At 43.3% G+C, this 25,000-nt stretch overlaps 1 protein-coding gene across 1 annotated transcript in view; it reads right to left on the bottom strand.

Annotated features, from left to right (window-relative positions):
• The window catches only part of LOC145401360 (uncharacterized), a 51,209-nt gene extending 31,842 nt beyond the window's left edge, over window positions 1-19,367 (bottom strand). Inside the window, exons 1-6 of the mRNA XM_080273685.1 lie at window positions 19,328-19,367; window positions 17,176-17,254; window positions 16,155-16,656; window positions 15,691-15,801; window positions 12,842-13,019; window positions 12,362-12,509 (exon numbers count right to left, since the gene is read on the bottom strand). Of these exons, the coding sequence (XP_080129811.1) occupies window positions 12,362-12,509; window positions 12,842-13,019; window positions 15,691-15,801; window positions 16,155-16,656; window positions 17,176-17,254; window positions 19,328-19,367 (1,058 nt within the window). The remainder of the gene's footprint in view (window positions 1-12,361; window positions 12,510-12,841; window positions 13,020-15,690; window positions 15,802-16,154; window positions 16,657-17,175; window positions 17,255-19,327) is intronic.
• Between the last annotated feature and the right edge of the window lie 5,633 nt (window positions 19,368-25,000).

Here is a 25,000-nt window from a genome sequence, read left to right as displayed (position 1 = left end):
TGTAAGTAAAATGAGACAGACTATAAAACAGGATGTGTGTGAGAGAGAGAGAGAGAGAATGGGTGACAAGGAGTGTAAGAGAGGGTGTGCAAGAGAGAAAGGGAGAAAGTGAGTGAGGGAGGGAAGGAAGGAAAAAGAGTGGATGTTACCGATGAGAGAATCAAAGAGTGAAAAGAAAGAGAAGTGAGAGAAAAAAGAGAGTGAAAATCCTGACTGTCTCTGGGGCGGAGGGGAACATGAAAAGCATACCGCAAGTTATCTATATACGAGGCCTCTACTAGCTCTCTCTCTCTCTCTCTCCTCTCTCTCTCTCTCTCTCTCTCTCTCTCTCTTTTAACAGCTTTTTTTCTTCTTTCTGTATCTCGCTTAACGCTTTTCGGTTCCCTCTTCCTTCTCTCTCTCTCTCTCTCTCTCTCTCTCTCTCTCTCTCTCTCCGGCCAAGCTCACAAACACGCAGGCAACCAAACACAAACACGAGGAAACAAACGCAAGGAAGGGAAAAAAACAGCTACTTGGTCTTGGCGCATTCTTGTGGACACTCTTCCTTAAGCTGAGGTCTTAAGTGAGGAGGAGGAGAAGGAGGAGGAGGAGGAGGAGGAAGGGGAACGAAATGAGAAAGTTGAAGAAAAAGAAGAAGGAGAAGGAAGACATGGACAGGAAGAAATGGAGGTGGAGGAGGAAGAGGAAGAAGGGGGAAAGGGTAAGGAAGATCATTAACAGAAGTAGTTATATCAGTACTACTACTACTATTACTACTACTAGTACTACTACAACTACTACTACTTACTAATACTAATACTAATAATAATGATGATGATGATGATGATGATAATAGTAACAGTAATAATAATAATAATAATAATAATAATAATAATAATAATAAAAATGATATTAATAATAATAATAAAAATGATAATAATAATAATAATAATGATAATAATAATAATAATAATGATATTAATAATAATAATAATAATAATAATAATAATAATAATAATGATATTAATAATAATAATAATAATAATAATAACAATAATAATAAGGCGATAAACAGGGAAGAATAATAGAAGAAAAATTGAGGAAGTTAAGAAAGATTATATAAAGACTGATAATGAAAGAAAACAGCAATATAGAGAATGAGAAAAAGAATAAAAGACAGAGAAGAAGAGGGAAGAAAGTGGGAAATGGATGAAGAAGAAGCAGGAAGGCAAAGAATGTTGAGAGATGATGATGATGATGATGATGATAGAGGATAAGGTAGAAAGATGACGTAAGCTTAAAAAAAATATCAGGGTGAAAATCAGAGAGTACTGTAGATGATACCAGCTTAGAAAAAAACACGAACACACTCTGCAGACACCAAGACAAGGACACTCACGAAGGAAAACAAACAAAAACAATCTTCTACCTACTCTACAGTATATTGGTCAAAGAGACGAAAATAACTCTCGACCTGACAGCACAGTTCTCGACCTAATATCACAGTACTCGGCCAGGCATAACAGTACTCCATATAACACCACATCCCTCATCCTAACACACCCCAACCCACCGAACTCTTCCAACTCTGCCTGTCACCCCTCTACCTTCCTACACCACTCCCCTCCTTCCCCTCTCCCCCCTCCCCTGAACATATTGCCTATCAGGGTATGACACACGAAGGGTTTCTCTCGTGCCACACCTCCCCCATCACCTTCCCCACCCCATCCCTCACATTCACCTCCTTTTCCATTGATATCTCCCTCTCTCTTCCTCTTTCACCCAGTTTCCTTTCACATTACCTTCTCCCCTACAATTTCCCCTTCCTCTCCCTTTCAAGTTCTCTCCCCTCTCTCTTTCACCTTCCTTTTTCCTCCTCCTCACCTTTCCCTTCAGTCTCTCTCTTTGTTGATACTCCCTTTTCCATTCACCATCTCTTTCCTCCTCCCTCATTTACAGTTCCCTTTCCTTCCAGTTTCCCTACCTTCCTCTGTCCATCATCGTCCCTTCTCCTCTTCCATCCCCCCATCCCACCTTTCTCTCTCTTCATATTCGCTTCTCCTCTCCCATCCCCTCCCTATTTCCCTCTTCCTTCCCATTCCCCTTACCGTCCCTCCCCTCCCAATCACAACCCCCTCCCCCTACCCTCCCCCTCACGCCATAACTGTCTTCCGTACCCTCCCTCGCGCTGCCTGAACCCCCATGGCAGGTGGCCAGGGTAAGGCAGGGGCCGGAAAAGGTAAAAGATAAGTGGGGGCGGCAGGGTAGGGCTACAAGGAAGTCTGGGAAAGTAGGGGCGTGTGTGCAGGGACGGTGGAGAAGCAATGGTGAGGCTTGGAAACAGTGACAGGGAATTACAGGGAGAAGGATGGGGGCAGTGAGAAAGGATAGGAAAAACAGGTAACTCGGTGGTTAGGCTGATTTTGTACTAGCCTAATCTGCTGTGAGTTCCAGTCCCCCAACTGCCAGTTAGCTTGTGGGGTAAACGCTCAGGAACAAACCCCTCTCTGAAATAATTAAAAAAAGCAAACCTGCCCCATACCCCTGCCTACTGCCACGGTCTTCCGCTTCACCGCCTTTGCCTTTTGTTTATCATACTTTCCTGCTTTCCACCACCCCTCTGTCTACTACTCTGTCACCTGTTTCACCTCTTGTCCCTTATTTCTGTCCCCTTCTCATCCACCGTACCAGTCACTCTCTTCTGTTTCACCACTTGTCCCTTATTTCTGTCCTCTTTTCATCCACTATGCCACTGTCTACTCTCTCTTGTTGCACCGTATGTATCTTGCGTCTGTCCTACCCTCCTTCACCGTACCACCGTCTACTAATACCATCTCTCGTCTCACCGTCTGCGCCTTCTGTCCAACCTCTCCTTAAGCCCCCACCTCCATGTCTTTAACCGGAACTGCACGAAGGGGGGGGGGACTTCCGCTTGGCAAATTCAGCTTATTCTAGACTAAGACCGGTACTCTCGTCGGCTAAGGAAGCTCCCTAACACCTTTTCCTAAGCGATTTATTTTGCTTATTACACGTTACTGTCCTCCTCTGTGTTACTTAGTTCGAATACCACTATACAGTACTCTGCACAAATAACACACAAAGCAACATCAGCCAGCCATATCGAAAAATAAATCAGTAAGGAAGATGTGTTTGCAGGGCTGGAAGGGGAGGAAGAAAAAATATATACAGAATTAAGATTTTACATGTATCCTATAAAAAAATATATGTATATATAAATCTGTATCATCAATTATTTTAAATTTTTCAAAAAGAATGTATTATAATTTGTATTTTAGGGTTATTTAGGAGGGAGGGGGGGGTCCTGGAGACGCCCCCCCCTCTTCCCAAACGTTAAGGAAGCTCCCTAACACCTCTTCCTTAGCGATTTATTTTTGGATAAGTCTAATTAATATCCTACTGTACCTTATTTATGAAGAGCACGGCGATGTTGGAAGGATTCGGATAACGCGGAAAAGGGTGGTAATTTGTAATAAGCAAAATAAATCGGTTAAGAAAAGGTATTAGGGAGCCTTCTTATTCCCGTCAAAGGTAGATTTTCCTGATTAACTACTTCCTCTTCCTCTTCTTCTTCTTCTTCCTCCTCCTATTCTTCTCTCTCTCTCTCTCTCTCTCTCTCTCTCTCTCTCTCTTACTCTAGTTTTCCTGATCTCTTCCTCCTACACCCTCCTCCTCTCCTTCTCTTACTTCCGTCCCCCCTCTCTCTCTCTCTCTCTCTCTCTCTCTCTCTCTCTCTCTCTCTCTCTCTCTCTTTCTCTCTCACACACACACACACACACACACACACACACACACGAAAGACCTTGACCTCTTGACGCGTGGGCTCTGAAGATGCAATAAGAGGGAAGAGCAAGGCAGGTGCGACAAATACCAAGAAAGACTCAAGAAAAATCACAGACACTTACACCCCCACCCACTGCTTACCCCTGTCCAAGATTTCCTTGTTTCGAGCCCCGGGTTACTCCTCCTTGCTTTGATCTAATGCATCTTTTCTAAATCAACGTTACTGTCCTTTCTAACCAAGTTATTATTCGTCTGAGGCCACAGTTATGCTCATAGTTCACAGTTACTTAAGTTACTCTGCTCTCTACGTTACGGTTACTCTGATTTACAAGTTACTGTTACTTAGATCTCAAAGCCATACTTCTGTTTTCAGCCACAGTTACTCTCCCATCTAAGCTAGTTACTCTCCTCTTTACGACACTTCTCTCATTCCTAAGGCACAGTTACTCTCTTTAATAAGCTACAGTTACTCTCCTAAGCTACAGTTATTCTCTTTACTAAGCTACAGTTACTCTCGTTCCTAAGCTACAGTTACTCTCTTTCCTAAGCTACAGTTACTCTCTTTCCTAAGCTACAGTTACTCTCTTTAAGATACAGTTACTCTCTTTAAGCTACAGTTACTCTCTCTCCTAGGCTATAGTTACTCTCTTTCCTAAGCTACAGTTATTCTCTTTACTAAGCTACAGTTACTCTCTTTAAGCTACAGTTACTCTCTTTCCTAAGCTACAGTTACTCTCTTTCCTAAGCTAATTATTCTTTTTCCCAAGCAACAGTTACTCTCTTAAACTACAGTTACTCTCTAGAGCTAGTTACTCTCTTTTCTCACCTACAGTTAATCTAATGCTTAACTCTAATTTCCCCTTTTCCTTATCAATAATTTTCTTTCCTTTGATGACATTTATATATCCCTCTTCCTTTTCGTTTTCTTTCTCCACCTTGCACAACACCCCATCTTCTATCCCCTCATCATCTTTATTTTGCTTTCTAAATTTCTCTTCTCTCTTCTCTCACCTCCCTCTTTCCTCATTCTATTCTTCATTTCTAGTAGTCTTTGGTGTTTTCTCATCTTGTTTCACCGACGAGTCCTTAGTCACGTCTTTCTTGTTCACCTCTCCAAGTTCTTGTCTTCATTTCTTCCGCTCTCTGGTCTCTTGTTTCCTTCGTTCTCATTTTTTCGTCTCCCACGGGTGTTTTCACTCCTACTTCTGCTCCTTACATTACGTTCACCTCTCCACATTTTCCCACTCCACCGCCTCCACTCCCTCCTTCCCTCCTTCACAATTCCTCTCCCATTTCATGACCACTCACCTTAAAAAATAAACACACACACGGGGCAATGTCCTACCCAGGGGATTTTGGAGACGTGAAATATCCGCTCTCTCTCTCTCTCTCTCTCTCTCTCTCTCTCTCTCTCTCTCTCTCTTACACACACACACACACACACACACACACACACACACTCACTTCTATGAGGCAATCTATTGGAAAATAAGAGCAAACCGGAAAAAGTTAAATTTTCCAAACTATCAACAATTTTTCCACATTACTTGTACTGTAAATTGGAACTAAATCAGCCTTTCACGTGGCAGCGAAATGTAAACAGCCATTCCTTTTGCAAATTGCTCATCACTAAATAGCCCTAGTAAAACGGCTTTGTCGGCGAGGTACGAGCGAGGCCACTGAAATCCGAAAGCACTGAAATGTCGCCTTAAATTCCTTGGATGCCTAGAGTATATTGATGGCTGTCTACCTACCTAGTTTCATGCCTTTACGATATACTGTCTGGCCTGTGGCCCTCTTTCGAAGATTTTCGACATGATGCATTTGGTGTGTGTCCCTTGCCACGTGCACCACCTGGGTGTGATGAAACTTGTCAATAAACCTTAAAGAACGGGACCATCATATGGTACAAACCACGCAGTGATCGGCCCTGTGGTTGCTGAGATATATGCCTCTCAAAAGTGTTACGGTCAGGCAGGGTCGGGTTGGGCAGGGCCGAGAGAAAATGCCACCACTTGACGAGAGACTTGCGAGGGCTTCGCCCTCGCTCGTTAAAAAAAATGGACAGAAACTGGGCAGCATTTGACGAGGTTTATTGCACTGAATGTCATATCAATGTTTTTAATCTGATGGCATATTTTAGATTTTTATTTTTTCTACATACAGACGATTTTATTCACCTTAAGACGATTTTTTGAATTATAGAGATGGAGAATGGTTTTCAATAATCTTTTTTTCTGTATGGGAATCATTCTTAAATATTGTCGTCAGGATGTACGAGGAGTTACCTTTCTTTATATACAATTATTTTCAAGGAATAAACCCCTATAATTCAGTGACTATTTATTCTTGTCTATCTAACGATTTTATTTAACTTTTGACAGAGTTCTGCTAGTCGGTCCACTTTAACTTGACCCAAATTTTTATCCTTTTGCAGCGCATTTCACGTAGCTCAGCGGCTGAAAAACACATTACTATGTCTTTACATCCTTTCTGTAGCACTTCTTCGTGACTAGCATCGTATTCTAGCATTAATCTGTTATTATACTTCAACATTCAAGAAGAGGAAGGGTAATTTTAGGCCAATGTACAGTGAATAGAGTATAGTGGGGTTAGTGCATGCTATATCATGTTTCTCCAATTTTAAGTCTCTCCAAAGCTGAATAAAATCGCCTGGTGGTATAGCAGTAATAGGATATAACGCACGTCATTAGAGGAAGGTGATTGATGAGAGACAGAGGTAAAAGGAAAGGAAAGCTGGAGGGACGCAGTATGTCAGTGTCGCCAGCTAAGTACTCCCTACGCTGACGGGCACAATCAGGTGTTAGGGTGGGCTGGGAAGTGTCTCGTGGGGAGGGGAGATGAGAGGGAGAGACGGGGCAGGGAGAAGGATGGGGGAGAAACGTTGTGGCCGAAGTGAGTGGGAAAAGAAGGGGGGAGAGACGGGATAGGGAGAGAGGTGGATGAGAATGAGATGAGGTAACTAAGTATGAGAGGGAAGAAAGAAAATAGACTGAAGAAAATGCAAAAGTGGGATAAAAATAGATGGGAATTAAATATGAAGAAAGAATTACCAGAAGAGTATGGACATAATGAAACAGGAGGAGAGCAAACGGAAAAAAGAAGAATACTAATGCCTACGAAAATCAATGAGGAAAACAGGAAAAATATTAGGAAAGACAAATGAATGAATAGAAGTGAGTGAAAAGATAAATAAAAAGTGGACAGAAGTGGAATGCAATAAGGGAAGTACAAGTGAGCGAAAAATAAAGACGGATTTTATTTAAGAAGTGAAATAAGGAAAGAGTTTAAGGTGACAAAATCAGGACGTAGTAAGGGAGGAAATGAAATGAAACAGAAAGGTATGGATAAACCTAGATGGAGAAATGGGAAGGACTGGAGAGTAGTAGGGAAGTTATGCAAAAAAGAAGGAAACAGGGAAAGAGGAGAAGGAAGGCAAAGATCACGTTATGTTTTGACTCTGAAGGCGCATTGGAATATAGACACTGGTAAGAATTTATGTACAATAACTAGCAAAGTTTAGATTCTTATTTACCATCCCCTCTACGGTGCTGGTATATTTATATCTATATCAATTAATAACTCAATCACTCAATCAATCGCTCACTCAGTCTGTCTATCCATCCATCCATCCATCCATCCATCTATTCATCTATCTATCTATCCATCTATCCATCCATCCATCTATCAATCTATCTATCTATCTATCTAAATCCAATACACCGAAACAAAATCACACACATACACCGCATGAAAAAAATAACAGCACAAATAAGCTCAAAAAATGCACACAACTGAATTGCGTATTTTAACTCTCGAAACTGACACATTAATCTGACAATCTCTCCAAAATATTATCAGAGTCAAGCAAATTATTGAAATGAAGATATTTTCGTTATTCAGAAGTTAATTTTTCCGAGACTTAAATGTTGTGTGAATTATTGTTTTTATTATTGTTATTATTATTATTATTATTATTATTATTATTATTATTATTATTATTATTGTTATTATTGCTATGCTTTTTCTTTCATTCTTCCTGGATCCTGTCTCACCACATCTTTTAGCTGAGAATAGGGAAATAATGATGATGGTGATGATGATGATGGTGGTGGTGATGGTAACTGTGATTGTGACGATGACGGTAACGATGATGATGCTTATGATGTTGATGATGATGATGATGATGATAATGGTGACTATGATGATGATGATGATGATGATGATGATGATGATGATGATAATGATGATGAACCTACACTGTCTCTGAGGCACTAACCCAAGTCAATCTAAATTCTGCTTGGAAGACTCATTCCACCTATATTTTGATTTTCACTGGTGTCTGGCAAAGTGTTCTAAAAACCGAATCTCCCAAACATAACAATTATAGGATTCAATATTCAAAATGGCACCAGACTTTAAATTACTATCTATCTATCTGTCTATTGCCAGACGCCATAATCCCGTAAGGGGTGGCCATTTGACTTTGAGTTATTTGTTTTACGGGGAGGAACACTAACCCTCAACCAACTCACTTGTTGACACATAGGGAGCACGTATGGTTTGGTTATATGGTTACCACCCAGCGTTGTAAATGGTTTCTTGGCTTACAGGAAACCATTTGGCTTGTCACTCAATGTAAAGCCACCTGTAAAGGGAAGAAAAGCAATAAGAAATAACAGGAAAGATGGGAGAAATAGGAAGAGAGGAGGGCAGGCACAGAAAAAGAAAATGATATAGGCTAAGGAAGAAGTAGGCAGCACTACATCAAGTGAGTGGATGATGGTCGCCACCACCTACTACACACACACCTTCATTTTCTCTCCCCACTCCAAAAATGCCTGATAAATAAGGAAATAAACAGAATAATGGAACAGTAACTGAAGAATAACTGAACGATAACTGAAGGCAATCGTTTATTTCTGAGACCTCTCAATTAAGTTTACCTCCTTTTTTTCATGAGTTAGTTAGTTAGGTTAAAGATTGTTACCTTAATCCCTGAAAATAAAAAAGGGGCACACACAGTTACCCCTTTACACACACACACACACACACACACACACACACACACACACACTTGTTTTTAAGTTTGCATAGGCATTTAATATACACATACGTTTTTCAATTTTACTGCACACACACACACACACAAACACACACACACACACACACACACACACACACACACACACACACACACACACACACACACACACACACCAAGCCTGACTCCTGGACCCTGAGATGCGTCACAGAGAGAGGCAAAGTACAGTAGGTGTGGTGATGTGGCTTTGTGTGATGAGATGGTGATGAGATGGTGGTGGTGGTGGTGATGGTGGTGGTGGCAGTGTGATGTGGTGAATGTGTGGTGTGACGATGTTGCAAGGTGGTGATGGTGGTAGTGTTGTGGTGTGGTGTGGTGTGGTGTGGTGTGGTGTGGTGATGGTGTAGTTTTGTGGTGGCGCAGAGTTATGGTGGTGCAATGTGGTGTTGGTATAGTGTGTGGTGCAATGTAGTGGCTGTCTTGCGAGGTGATGGTGGTGCAATGTTGGGTTGTATGGTGAGGTGGTGGTGGTGTGGTGCGGTGTGGTGTGGTATGGTGTGCTGTGGTATGTGGTTTCGTGGTGGTGTGATGGTGTTGTGTGGTGGTGTTGTGGTGCAGTATGGTAGTGGTGCTGTGGTGTGGTGATGATGGTGAAAGTGGTGGTGGTGCTGTGGTGTGGTGATGATGGTGAAAGTGGTGGTGGTGTGGCAAGGTGGGTGTGGCGTTGTGCAGGTGAGGGAGGAGGCTGCCTGCGAGGTTTACAAAACTTTCAAGCCCCGAGCTGCAACATCACTTCCAACATTGCAACATCACTTCCAACACTGCAACATCACTTCCAACAATGCAACATCACTTCCAACACTGCTGCATCACTTCCAACACTGCAACATCACTTCCAACACTGCAACATCACTTCCAACACTGCAACATCACTTCCAACATTGCAACATAATTTCCAACACTGCAACATCACTTCCAGCACTGCAACATCACTTCCAACACTGCAACATCACTTTCAGCACTGCAACATCACTCCCAACATTGCAACATCACTTCCAACACTGCAACATCACTTACAACACTGCAACATCACTTACAACACTGCAACATCACTTACAACATCACAGACCATTTCCAACACTGCTCCATCACTCTCATTTCCCCACAACACCAGATCACCACCATATCACCACAAAACCACTCTACTTCTGTCTTAACACCGTAACATCACCATCCTATCACTCAAATACCACATCACTCCGATACAATAAAACCATCAACATAACACCAACACAATACCACCCCAGCACCACAACATCTCAGCTTCCCAACAGTACACCACCACCTAATACCACTTTAACACCACACCACCACAAAACCAACCAAAGCACCCCTAAAGCTATAACAACACCACATTCTTAACACCCCTACACCTCCATATGATTTCACCACCACAACACCATTCATTGCAACGCCATTCTAAACACCTCAGCACCATACCAGCGCCACACCACCACCACCCCAGTCCCACCCTACACACACACACACACACACACACACACACACACACACACACACACACACACACGTACCAATCCCCTGACGAGACGTGCGGATTCAGAAACAAAGGCGTAGATTGTGCCTGAGGTGTTGTTTTGGTTGGTGGACGGAGAGCCAATGCACGTACTCGTATATCATGACCGTGCTGAGGCGGGAGGCGCGGATAGGTAGGAATGTTGGGTGGTTAGGAAAGTGGCAGGCTAGTTAGGGAGGTTGAAGGGTTAGGGACTGGTAGTTTGGATGTTAGGAACCAGGGGCAGGTAGGAGCAGGTAGGATTACAACGAGGCGTGTAGGAGAATAAAGGTGAGAAACGTGATGTTAAGTGTGTGAGAGAAAAAAGCTGCGAGAGAAAAGGAGTGAAGATAAAGCGAAGGAAATTGGCTGCAGGAAGGGATAAAGGAAAGGAAAGGTTGTGGAATGCGACGTGGAGAGAATAATAGAGGAGTGCGTGCGAGAAACTACAGACGCATATCGCCGCCACCTCCCCGCGGATAAAGGTGGATATCAGGTCCTTTCACCCTAACTATGGGCGTGAAGAGAGTTAGGGCACATGTAAATTGTTTCTGGGTTAGGTTAGGTCTGGCTGTTTATCTCTCTTCATTGGGGGATTAGCGGACGAGGAGCCCTAAATCCGCTAATCTCCAAACGTGAAGAGATTAGCTACACGGACCGAATCTAATGGACCTAACCTAATCATGAATCAAACAACTGTGACGTCCTGTTACTGAGACCGACAGTTACCGATATATCAGTACTTTTCTCACGCTATAGAAAGTCTGCAAAGAGGTAGCGGCGATATATTTCAGTAAGATGGTGGATTTGTAAATAGAAATGGTACTGTTAGTGGGGGAGACTGATGTGGGTAGGTATACAGGAAGGAATAGGTATGAAATAACTACCTGAGGAGAATACAAAGGGAGCAGGTCGAGAAAAGGGTGTGGGGAGGGAGACAGTGAGAAAGGAAGGGGGATTAGAACACTGAGGAAAAACACGAATAATCATAACAACAAAAGCCTTAGTAAATCAGAAACATGGATAAATATGGGGAGGGAAAATAAGGAAGAATGCAATACGCCAAGATTTAGAGACATGATTAATAAGACATCTCACATATCTTGGCCGATATTCACAAAATGGCTTAAGATTTTTTCCCTGCTTGTAGAAAGAGATGGATTGGAAGATTTTGCATTTTCCTTACCACCTTTGCATAGACTTTCAGGTCGCGATAGACTCCTTCCCTCAGGTTTGCTTGTAACAGTTCAGTTGTTTTGTTTTCCTTCTTTGTTTCAGGATTCTTCACATCACACATATAAGTGGAAAGTAGGATGATGATGATGATGATGATGACTGAGATGGTGTTGATGGTGATGATAACGATGATGATTGAAATGATAACGATAATAACTGTGATAATGATGACGATGATGAGTGTGATGATGGTGATGATGATGATGATGATGATGATGACAGATATGGTGGTGATGATGATGACTGAAATGATGATGATAACGATAATAACAGAGGAGGAGGAGGAGGAGGAGGAGGACTGATACAATGGTGATGCCGATGATGATGATCAAGCCTAAGAGAAGGAGAAGGATGGTGATGATGATATTTAAGATAACAATGGTGATGATGATGAAGATGATGATGGCGAAGGCGATGAAGAAAGTGCATAAGAGCAACCAAGTTAGTGTATTCACGGTGTCGATTGGAAGAAAGATGCACTCGAAGCTATTGCGAGGTAGTTGTCTAGATGATGATAATGATGATGATTTGCTGATAATACTAATACTAATAATGATAATAATAATGATGGTGATGATAATAATAATACTAATAATAATAATAATAATGATGATGATTAATGCACATAACAAAATAAACGTACCGACGATGTAGATGGGACCCAAGATAATGATGAAGATGCAGAACAAGAGGCTAGGCATACATACGGCGTGGACGGGAAGAAGGACGCCCCCGAAGCAAGCGTGAGGCAGTTTCCGGGGTAGATGTAGGTTCCGGTGCGATAGATTGGCGGTCGCTTCATACGCCTACGACGCTTGAAGTTGCCGTGCTCAAACATATCCTCGTGTTGCGGGTCTGCGGAAGGAGGGTAGATATGTAGTGCTGCGTATATCTCTGGGGCATTCTGTTTGTCTGTCCCATTCTCTCTTCTCTCTCTCTCTCTCTCTCTCTCTCATGATCTGCAGCGCTCTGTATCTCTGTCTGTCGTACTGTCTTGATCTGTCTGTCCCCTCTTCTCTCTGTCTGTCTGTGTCTGTCTTTCATAATCTGTAGCGCTCTGTGTTTCTGTCTCTCGAATTGTCTCAGTCTGTCTCCCCTTCCTCTCTCTCTCTCTCTCTCTCTCTCTCACGATCCATTGCTCTCTCTCTCTCTCTCTCTCTCTCAAGGAAATTCTAGCAAATATTTACCTAGGGTCCAGTAATTTCCTTTGCCTCCGCCGCCCCCGCCCTCTCTTGGGATCTTGACAAAACATTCATTGAGACTCAGGTTGTGGCGTATAGAGTTCTTCCAGCCCTGCTTCTCCTTGGCGTTCTGCTGTGCGTAGAAGGGGAACTTGGTAGCGATCCACTGGTAGATCTCACTCAGCTGGGCAGAAGGTGGAGAGAGGGGATCGAGGGAGAGACAAACAGGTTACATTAGAGTCACATCAGATGGAGGGAAGGATCGGGAGAGGGGAAGAGGTATACTGTTAAAATTAATATCACTCTTTGCTTTTGACTCTTCGGCTGCGAACTCTTAACTTTGCTTAACTCTCCAGCATCAGAAATTTTATAAGCTAACCCTTGACAAATTTATCCATCTCAGAAAATTTTCATCACGGTCCAAAAATTATAATGCATGGATTTTAAAAGAAAGGGAATTTGGGGCCATAAGCACAGTACGTGAAGAGACGATATAATGATCTTGCATCTTAAAGAAGCTCCCTAACACCTCTTCCTTACCGATTTATTTTTGGATGCAGCTGGCTAAAATCGTTTTGTACGCTATTTATGTAGCGTGTGGTGATATTAGAATAAGTGACAGAAGAGAACGGCAAGGTGCTGTAACCAAAATAAATCGCTTAGGAAGAAGTGTTAGGGAGCTTCATTAACCGACCAGAATACAAGAGAAGGAAGAGGGGAGGGGTGTGAGCAAAATAAACAGCTTAGGAAAAGGTGTTAGGCAGCCTCCTTCAAAATACGGACTCAAGAAACTGTATCAGTATGACTGTCTGAGAGGGAGGAGGGCAGGGGCGTGAGCGAAATAAATCGCTTAGGAAGAGGTGCTAGGCAACCTCCATAAGAATACGGACCCAAGAAACAGTATCAATATAGCTGTCTTGGGTGAGAAGGAGGACAAGGATGGGAGGGGTGTGGGGCAGCAAGGAGGAGGTGATAAGGGTGAGGTGTGGAGTGGCCCATTAGAAGGAGTGTGGAGTGGTGTTGACAGCAGGCCCGACTCGCCTTACACTGGCCAGATATTCAATGCTTTAAGGTCAGGCCTCTTGGGGGTGGGTAAATAATTGTATCGGTTGTATTTTTATATATTACGGGAAGAGGGGGAGACCGAGGATGAGACGGAGGGATGGAGAAGAGAGGTATATGAGAGAGGGGGGTGTAGCTTGGGGGAAGGCAGTGATATGGCAGGGGACAGGGGGACATGGAGGCTATTTGTCTGTGGCCAGCCCTTACGGGATTGAGACGTCTTGCCATAGATAGATAGACAGACAGACATACAGACAGATAGATAGAAAGAGAGACAGATGGATAGATAGATAGTATTTATGGTGCCCCGCTGCGCTGTTGTTGACATCACAATTAAATATGTTCTCCAGTTAATCCTGTAAATAAAAGCCAGTATTGTCATGATCTTTCATAGTTACTTGAAGATAGTGCTACATCAGGTGAGTGGATGATGGTCGTCCCCACCTATCACAGATCACCCCTAGCCATCAGTTAGTGAAAATATATAAACAGTCACACATTCCCTTGCATTTCCTCTCTTTCATAGTTACTTGAAGTTGCACTACATCAGGTGAGTGGATGATGGTCGTCCCCACCCATCACAGATCATCCCTAGCTATCAGTCAGTGTAAATATATAGTCACACAGTTCCTTGCATTTCCTCTCTTTCATAGTTACTTGAAGTTGCACTACATCAGGTGAGTGGATGATGGACTTAACCACCTATCACAGATCACCCCTAGCCATCATTTAGTGAAAATATTTAGTCACACATTCCCTTGCATTTCCTTTCTTTCACATTAATAACTAAAAAATAAATCAGTGTAAAGAGACTACGTGTGTTTGTATACTTGGGGGAACTATCTCACATTCCCCTCGCCACAATGAACAACAAACTCCTGCCCAATATTAACTCCCCTCATACACTCCCCTGGCTTAATTTACTACCCAAGATCTGCTTCTAGACGTGCCCTTCCTTCACCTCCCCCTTACCATCACAGAAACCTCAGTGATCATGTCCTAGAGTGAAAGATGTTTGGGGAAGAAAGGATGGTGTGAACTGTTTGGCCATATAAATTTTGGGTGTATGGTGGACCTAAGATGATTATGGAACAAGGACGATGAGAGGGATACCATACAAAATAAAATGATGGCTGAAAAATAAAAAGAAATTATAGATGAGTGATAGCAAATAGAGATGATCAGTTGGCAGAATTTATGAGTTGATGGACAAAGAATTATTAGAAAGGATATAAAGAGTACCTGATTAAATTTGCCAAAAGCCTGGGTGAAGTTACAGGGTAGAATATAGCGAATTTTGAGATATAAAGAAGAGGGGAAGAAAAGAGAAGTGGATGAGGGAAAAAATGGAAGGAAAAAAGGAGTGCTGAGTCCAAAGCTGATGTCAAGGAATTACTGTTGAGAAAGGAGAGAGTGTTGTGTTGAGAGAGTTGGTGTGTGTGTGTGTGTGTGTGTGTGTGTGTGTGTGTGTGTGTGTGTGTGTGTGTGTGTGTGTGTGTGTGTGTGTGTGTGTGTGTGTGTGTGTGTGTGTGTGTGTGTGTGTGTGTGTGTGTGGTCAAGCAGGAAGGTGTGTGGCGAGGCAGGAGGGTGTGTGGCGAGGCAGGGGGGGGGTGGCGAGGCAAGGGGGGGGTGTGGCGAGGCAGGGGGGGGTGTGGCGAGGCAGAAGGGTGTGTGGCGAGGCAGGGGATTGTGTTGTGGTGCGGCGGTAAGGCGTGTGGCGGGGCAGGAGGGTGTGTGGCGAGGCAGGGGGGGGTGTGGCGAGGCAGGAGGGTGTGGAAAGGTGTCTCTCTTACCTGTAGGCGACGGTCCGGGCTCTCCTTGATGGCCATGGTAATAAGAGCCACGTAGGAGTAGGGAGGCTTCTTGTTTGGGTCAGTGTCACTGTTGTCTTTGCTGTTCTCCTCCTGCACACGCAAAGACGTATAAAAGCACGTTATTTTATTATTATTATTATTATTATTATTATTATTATTATTATTATTATTATTATTGGTATTATTAGAGGAAAAACTTCAAGCGATGTAGCGCTCACCTCTCTCTCTCTCTCTCTCTCTCTCTCTCTCTCTCTCTCTCTCTCTCTCTCTCTCTCTCATTAACCTCTTCACTGTTACAAGCATGATGTAAGCTGAATAAGGTAGTGTGGTGATAAAAAGAATACAAAACCCGTAATTATATAAAGAATGAATCTAAAGTGGTTACAGTAGCCTGAGAGAGAGAGAGAGAGAGAGAGAGAGAGAGAGAGAGACAGCCCACGCACCTTCTTTCCAGTACTTGGGGTGACTGTGTTGTGTTTCTCCGTCGTGTCAGACAGAGCCACGGCCGTGTCGAGTGGCGGCGCTGTCTTCTCGTAGGTCGTGGAATCTACGGGCTCCACGATCTTCCCCGTCTCGTACTGCCTGTCGTAGGAGGTCGAGTCCAAGGTCTCCAGTGTTTTGTAAGTCTTATCGCAACACTTCTCGTAGGTACCGTCGTCAAATTGCGAATCCAGGTGAGGTTTCGATGTATACCTGTCGTAGGCTTTGAGTTCGTGGGGGTCGTAGGCGGGCGTCGTGTCCATGTGCTCCATCGTCGTCTTGTCGTAGTCCTTCCCCCCGTACAGTTTCTCATAGGTCTTCGGGGTGTCGTACATCTTGGAGGGGTCGTAGGCGTTGCTGGTCGAGTCAATGGGGTCGTACAGCTGCTTGTGGGGGTGGTGGGGGTGGTGGTGGGGGTCAGCCTCCAGGGGGGGCATCACCAGGGCCTTCCCATACATCTCAGACCTGCAGGAGTTTTTAGTCAAGTTTACCCTTCAACAGATATTAATTTTTTTTTCTTTTTTAATCACTCTTTGGTCTCTGTGTGGAGAGGCCCGTAACCCCTTCAGTCCGGTGACGTCTTTGTGCTGTTTATTTTTGCCAGATTTACATAATACAAAGAATTTGGAAAGAAAATATCCAGTACCTGAAGGAGTTAATAACCTCTTGATTTACAATAGTCTACCGTAATATGGAACGTCTGAAAATAGCAAGAATTAAATAGAAAATGGATCACCGGACTGAATGGGTTTGGACGTAGAAAATGGTCTGTAAATAGCGCTTCACTGGAAACTCATGTGGCAGTATTTAATGTATTGGGGGACAGCTCAGTCGGCTGGTATGGGACGTGGTTGTTGAATATGGAGTAGGAAATGAATAAATGATGCAGGGTGGGTACTGATAACCAACTGAACCGTCCTCATTATACTCAAGCATGGGCAAAGAATCTAGGTAGCCTAATTAGTGAAGGTGGTTGGGATTTACCTGTAGTGGTGGGTCGGATGAGGGGCCACGTAGTGAAACGGATCCTCCTCTCTCTTGATACCTTCCCCTCCGCAGTAACCTGACAGTGAGAGAAAGGTGAAGGAATGAGTAATAGGGATGTGAGAGTGACTGGGAGAGAATGACGATGGTGAAAGGAAGAGGTAGATGGTAAAGGAATGAGAAACAGGGGTGTGAGAGTGGCTAGGAAGGGAGGGAATGAAGATGATGAAAAGAAGAGGTGGACGGTGAAGGAATGAGTAATCGGGATGTGAGAGTGACTGAGGGAATGAAATGGTGATGTTGAACAAGAAAGGTGGGTGCTGCGGGGGTCAGGGGGGCAGAAAATGAAGCGAATGAATGAGGAAAGGTGTTACTTGGGAGATATAACAGTCTTGGCCCGACTTTGATCCTCTTCAAGTAAGAAGGAGGACGAAAAAATGCAGTGGTATAGAGAAGCGAGTACCAAAGAGAGGGATGGGGTGTGTCTTTTCTTTCTTTTTTCTTTACAGTTATTGGCTCTGTGCTACCAAGAAAAACTATGATAAAAATAAAAAGTTTGCTTAGTTTGATGGGAACTCATGAAGAAATGATGGAATATTTGGAAGAAAAAAAGAAGGAAAGTGAAAAAAGTAATGAGCGGTCCCCAGTGTAGTGTGGATACCATGGAGAGAGAGAGGGACTGGGGAGAATGGATTGGAGAAAATGGAAAAGAGAATGGATTAGGGAGGAATAAGACAAGGATAGGTGAAAGAGTATTAATTCAGTATTTTTACTCTGCATCTTTACTGCTACTGAATTATCTGTTTCCCTACGTGAGATCTTTCTTTGTACGAACTTTCCAAACTATATACACGTCTGTTAAAATTCAAAATATCTTCCAAAGTGACCACCAGTGCATTTTATAACTTTATTTCTCATTCTCTAAGTATATATATAATTTTTAAAACTAAGGATTCAACAGTGCTATATCCAGAATTTTTATATATTTTGTAGGAGTTAAAAATGGCTACCACAGAACCACCTTAATGTTTTCTTTTTTTCAGAATTTTACATATGGTCGATTTTAGATATTACAGGAAGGTATTAATCAGGTATTCTTTTTTTTTTTCAGGTAAGGGAAAGGCGTCCACCATCCACTCACTCAATGTGGTGCACTCTCAAGTGACTGTGACTCTGGAACCATTAGCAGAAAGAGAGGTGAGAAGAGGAGAAAAAGAGTGGGGACTGAGGGAAGAGAGGGAACGAGGGAAGAGAGGGAAGAGGGAAGAGAGAGTGGGAAAGAGAGTGAAGGAAGGGGAAGAGGGAAGAGAGGAAAGAAGAGAGGAAAGAGAGGGGAAGAATGAAGAGAGGGAAGAGAGGGGAAGAATGAAGAGAGGGGAAGAGAGGGGAAGAATGAAGAGAGGGAAGAGAGGGAAAGAGGGAAAAGAGGGAAGAAGAGAAGCAGGAAGAGAGGGATATGAGGGAGGAAGAGACGGAAGAGGGAAGAGAGGGAGGAAGAAATGGAAGGGAGGGAGGAAGAGAGGGAGGAAGAGAGTGAATAGAGAGGAAGAGGGAAGAGAGAGAAGAAGTGAGGGAAGAGGGAAGAGAGGGAGGAAGAGACGAAGAGGGAAGAGAGGAAGGAAGAGACGGAAGAGAGGGAGGAAGAGAAGGAAACGAGGGGAAGAAAAGGGGAGAGGAAAAAATAATCTAGGAAGAGTACAAGAAATGCTGTAAGGAAGAGTGGATTCTAGTAAGGTGGAAGTGGAGAATTAGATGGAGTCCTGTACGGGTGGAGGTGGAATTTAGTGAGGTTGTTTTGGTGGATCAGGTGGATTTGATTGGTCAGAGGTAGAGGAAGAGCAAGGTGGATGAAAAGTGGAACGGACTGAGGTGTAGATGGATGATAAGTGAGATGGAAGTGGATGATGAGGTGGATTATGAGAAATGTGGATGAGGAGGTGGAGGTTACTGATGCAGAGGTGGATGATGAGGATAAGAAGCAGACCTGGATATGTGGAAGGAAGGTGTGGATGATAATATGAAACAATGTATGGTGTATGGGAGAGGGTGATGATGATGATGATGATGATAGTAGATGATGAATATGAAAATGATGACGACGATGACTGTGATGATGATGATGAGGGTGATGATGATGATGATGATGACTCACCGTGGATGTGGTCGGCTGTGGTGACGTGTTCGTTCTTCATGGCTCTGTCAGGGAAGGAAGAGAACAGATTTTAGTTGTGAATTTCATCATCATCATCATCATCATCATCATCATCATCATCATCATTATCAACATCATCATCATCATCATCCATTCTTTCACCACTAGCATCATCATCATTATCATCATCATCATCATCACCATCATCACCATCATTATCAACATCATCATCATCATCATCCATTCTTTCACCACTAGCATCATCATCATTATCATCATCATCATCATCATCATCACCATCACCACCATCATATCATCATCATCATCATCCATTCTTTCACCACTATCATCACCATCATCACAATCATATCATCATCATCATCCATTCTTTCATCATCATCATCATCATCACCAACACCACCACCACTACCATCACCATCACTGTCATCACCATCATCACAATCATCATCATCACCATCATCATTCCATTTAGATAGCTCTCATTTAAGTCTTCCTTCTTTCAACTCTATCTATCTATCTATCTATAACCAGACGCCTTAAATCTGTAAGGGATGGCCACAAACAAATCGCCTCCATGTCGCCCTGTCCCCTGCCATTTCGCTGCCCTCCCCCCAGCTCGCACCCTCCTCTCTCATATACCTCTCTACTCCATCCCCATCACTACAAAAAGTCAACTATGAACTAAAAAAAAATTGGCCTGGAGAGAGAGAGAGAGAGAGAGAGAGAGAGAGAGAGAGAGGCAAAGTGTACTATGCAAGCTAAATCGCCATGGAAAAAGTGCTAAACCTGGACTCTTGTGGTGTATATAACCCTGGACTCGTGTGGTGCAAATAACCCTGGGCTCGTGTGGTGCAAATAACCCTGGGCTCGTGTGGTGCAAATAACCCTGGGCTCGTGTGGTGTATATAACCCTGGACTCGTGTGGTGCAAATAACCCTGGACTCGTGTGGTGCAAATAACCCTGGACTCGTGTGGTGCATATAACCCTGGGCTCGTGTGGTGCAAATAACCCTGGACTCGTGTGGTGCAAATAACCCTGGACTCGTGTGGTGTAAATAACCCTGGACTCGTGTGGTGCAAATAACCCTGGTCTGTACTCCTTTCACCTTAACTTGGCCCAGATTTTCGTCCATTGGCAGCTTATTTTCACGTAGCTCATTGGCAGAAAAAGATGATGCTAGGGCTCTATATCCTTTCCATAGCACTTCGTGACCATTTTTTTCCGTGGCACTTCTATGCGACTACCATCCTTTTCATTGCACTTCTTTATGACTATCATCTTTTCCATAGCACTTCATTGTTACTATCATCCTTTCCATAGCACTTCTTTGTGGCTATCATTTTTTCCATGGCACTTCTTTGTGACTATCATTTTTTCCACAGCACTTCTTTGCGACTATCATTCCCTTCCTAGCATTTCTCTGACTTATTCTCTTTATAGCACTTCTTTGTGACTATCATCCATTCCATAGCACTTCTTTGTGACTATCATCCATACCATAGCACTTCTTCGTGACTAGCATCGTATTCCAGTGTTAATCCAGTGTTACAAATCAGCATTTAAGATGGAGAGATGGCAATTTTAGGACAAGTTAGAGTGAAAAGAGTATAGTTAGGTGGATCTTCAAGTGTAAGCCTATGCCGACGTGTAGTGTGCAAATATCTTCACTATTAACAAAACACAGTACGTTCAGAAATTATTACTCTGAAAATTTATTAGGTAAAGTACTTAGGATACTGAATTGTGTTTGTTTGTATATTGAAGTGCATTAGGCTGTTCAGGATTCCGTGGACTTTAATGATGAGTGAATGATGGTGTGGCTCATTCAACTGGGCAGACTTTGGTTAGTATCTCGTTCTATCAATTGTTTTTTCTTGCCGTCTGATGATGATGATGATGAGGATGAGGATGATGATGTTGATGGTGGTGGTGATGATGATGATGATGATGATGATGATGATGATGATGATGATGGTGATGATGATGGTGAAGATGATGATGATGATGATGATGATGATGATGATGGGGAAGAAGATGATGATGATGATGATGCTTAAGTATTACCGGAAACTTAATTAACATAAGTCCCCCACAAACACCAATTCCTCGATCGTGAATCAGGTCACAGTACACAGTGAACCAAGGTCAAGGTCACTGATAATGTGGTCTATCTCCTTGTTTCATGCTTGTCTAGTTTGCTATTTGGGAGGATTGTGTCATTTACCAATTGTAGAAGGCTTGTTAAGAAGGGCATGACTCTCGCAGGTACAGTGATAAAAGAGAAAGTTCATAAGTATCATAAATGCAGAGGAATATTAGAAAATCTGTAAATATCTTGTCGACAGTGGTAATAAAAAATTTTGATGGTGGGGACTGGAGCTGTTTACACTAGTCGTTGTGGATGGGGTGACAGTTTATAGCGCTTGGGAGATGGTGTGGTGGTTGTGGTAGGCTAATGGTCGTGGCCGTGGTGATAGTGGCTGTGATGGTGGTGGTTGTTGATGTGGTGATTGTGATGTTGATGGTAGTGGTTGTGATAACGGTAGGAGAATGTGCAGTAGTGGTAAGGTGACAGTTTATAGTGCTTGGGAGATGAGGTGGCGGTTGTGGTAGGCTAATGGTGGTGGTCGTGGTGGCTGTGATGGTGGTGGTAGTTGTTGGGGTGATGGTGGTGATTATGATGCTGGTGGTAGCTGTGGCGATAAAGGTAGGCGTATGTACAGTAGTGGTAATGGTGGTGCTGGTGGCTTGAGTGCTGATGCTATTGGTGCTGACATTACGAAAAAGGACAGGCGGTGACGGACGATTGGAAGATTAACACGTCCGCAATTCTAACTCTTTAATATACTTGTCATGGACCGATTTATATTTATTTGTGAGATTACGTATAACCTCAAATAATCCCTTCAGTACTAGTCTTCCTTAGTTAAACACGATAATGGAGGGATGGAGTGGAGAGACATGTGAGAGAGAGGTGTGTGAGCTGGGAGCTGGGCAGTGAAATGGTGGAGGACAGGGCGACGTGGAGGCGAGTTGTTTGTGGCCACCCTTTACGGGATTAAGGTGCCTGGCAATAGATAGGTAGAGAGAGATACAATAATCTAGGCATGAAGGAGCTAGCCCATACAGGATTCCATGACTTAGCATCAAATAAAATCTTTTGACCTTCGCCAGTATAAAATAGTATATACTGTTGCTTTGACGCGACTATAGAGAGAGGCAGTATTAACACTCTCAGGCTCCTAAGAATCACCTTTAATTGGATAAAATCGTCTGGTGTCAGTGGAAATAAGATGTGGCAAGATTATGGGGTGGATGAAGACAGTATTAACACTCTCAGGCTTCTGCAGTCACCCTCATTTGCATACTGGTGTGTGGTGTTAGTCGAAAAACATACTGAAGTTGACGCAATGATGAGAGAGCTAATCCGGACGAGATGGGCGAGAGAGAGAGAGAGAGAGAGAGAGAGAGAGAGAGAGAGAGAGAGCAGACGCGATGAAGATAGGGCTAATTGGTGTAGTGATGATGGTGGGTATGGGAGAATGCTGATAGGGATGATGATGGATGAGGACGGGATGGTGGTGATGGTGGCTATCTATCGGCTGTCTATCTCCTGTGATAAGGGTGATGATGGTAGCTCTAATTGTGATGAAGAGCTACTGTGATGAGGGCTGCTTAACGCCTTTTCCATAGTGATTTATTTTGCATACAACACTTTCGATTCTTGTGGATGATTTTTACGTTCTCTGATACCGTAACAGATTACATAAGGAACACAGAGGAGAAAATTAATCTGCCATGTGTAAAAATAAATCGGTAAGGAAGAGGTGCTAGGGAGCTTCTTTAACAGACGATAATGCGACCTTAAGTGATGATAAAGGACTGATAAAGGATCCTAACCACTTAAATAGATTAGATCCATTATATTTATTATTTCTCATGACCGGTTTTGTATTTCAATTTTTCACTTTAAAATTCACTCCGATCTGTCTAAGTGTGTAATAGGTTTAAGAGTGAAGGTAGGCGTATTCACAAACATTCTTATGCATAACTTAAGCTTAGAACAGTTTATAAATATGGCCTGGGAGTCTGTGTAAGGGTATGGTGGGTATATGTGTACGTGTTTGGAAGAGAGGTGGTGATGGTAGTGGCGGTGAAAGGGAACGGTGGTGTGGTTGTGATGTCAGTGTGGTGATGTTATGGTGGCAGTGATGGGTGAGTTCTGATGTGGTGAAATGGGATGCTGGCTGTGGTGATGGACATAGCTAGCTGTGGTGGTGATGGGTAATCTGCAAAAGTGGTGATGGTGATGAAGATTTTGATTGTGGTGATGCTTCTGTGGTAGTTGTAAAGGAAATTGTGGCAGTGGTGGTGAGAGGTTTGTGGTGACCCTTAAAAGTGATGATGATGGAGTGTGTAGTTGTAGCTGATGGTGATGATGTGTTATGATGCTTGTGATGAAGGTCTTAGCGATAGTGGTGAGCTCGGTAGTGACCTAAAAGTGCTGGTGATGAAGACTGTGATGATACAGGGCTGAGGTAAGCTCAGAAAATGATGATGTTGGGAGTATTGGTTGTGGTGGTGATAGGTGTCTTTTGTGATGATGGTGGTGATGAGGGTGCCGCGGTGGTGAGGGCGTTTGTAATAGTAGCTATTTTAGTGATTATAGTTGTAGTAGTGGAAATAGGAACGATTGTGCCAGGCTAAGAAAGTAACACAGATTTTCGTCCTTTTGCAGCTTATTTCACGTAGCTCAGTAGCAGAATAATACTACGGCTCTGCGTCCTTTCCATAGCACTTCTTTGTGACTAGCATCATAGTCTACCGTTAATCTATTGCTACAACTCGGCATTCAAGATGGTGGGAGGAATTTTAGGCCAGGTGAAGGTGAAATGAGTATAGGATATGTTGTGGTGATGATGGCTGGTGAGATGTAGTTATGGTGGTGATAGTGCTGATTCAATAATGTTTTATTTTATAAAGGGTGTTAATATGGTGATAATGGTAGAATCTATAGCAATGGTGATGGGTGGTAGCTGTGGTGGTGGTGATGGTGGTGGTGTGGTGGTGGTGTGGTGGTGGTAGTGGTGTGGTGGTGGTAGTGGTGAGGGTGGTGGTGTGGTGGTGGTAGTGGTGTGGTGGTGGTAGTGGTGAGGGTGGTGGTGTGGTGGTTGTTGTAATGAAGGTGGTGGTGTAGTGGTGGTGATGGTGATGGTGTGGTGGTAGTAGTGGTGGTGAGGTGGTCGTAGTGGTGATAGTGGTGGTGTGGCTAATGTGGTGGAAGTGATGATGTGGCAATGGCTACTCTGACGTGGTAGTGTGCAGATGGTGACGTGATGATGTGGTGATGGTGATGATAGTGCCCATGGTGAAGGTGTAGGTATAGTTGTGATGGTGGTCAAGTCACTATAATGGTGATTGTGGTAGTGCAGTTGTGGTGGGTGTGGTTGGGTAGCTTCCATGGTGTGATGATTGTGGTGTAGGTATGGTGAATGGTAGAAGGGTGGATATGGTGATGAAGGTATGGTGAAGGATACACTGATGGTAGGGAAGTGTTGGTAGTGGACTGTAGTTGTGGTGGTGTAAGTGTGGTGATAGTGTAGGCATGGTGATGTGGTGGTAGCGATATGGTGAGCAATAGTAGTGGTGGT

This window comes from Coenobita brevimanus, chromosome 55, assembly GCF_032717465.1.
Source record: "Coenobita brevimanus isolate Jiangsu-jjx chromosome 55, ASM3271746v2, whole genome shotgun sequence".
Taxonomy (NCBI): domain Eukaryota; kingdom Metazoa; phylum Arthropoda; class Malacostraca; order Decapoda; family Coenobitidae; genus Coenobita; species Coenobita brevimanus.
Note: the sequence above shows the minus strand (reverse complement) of the source record. Positions and strands in the feature narration are given on the sequence as shown.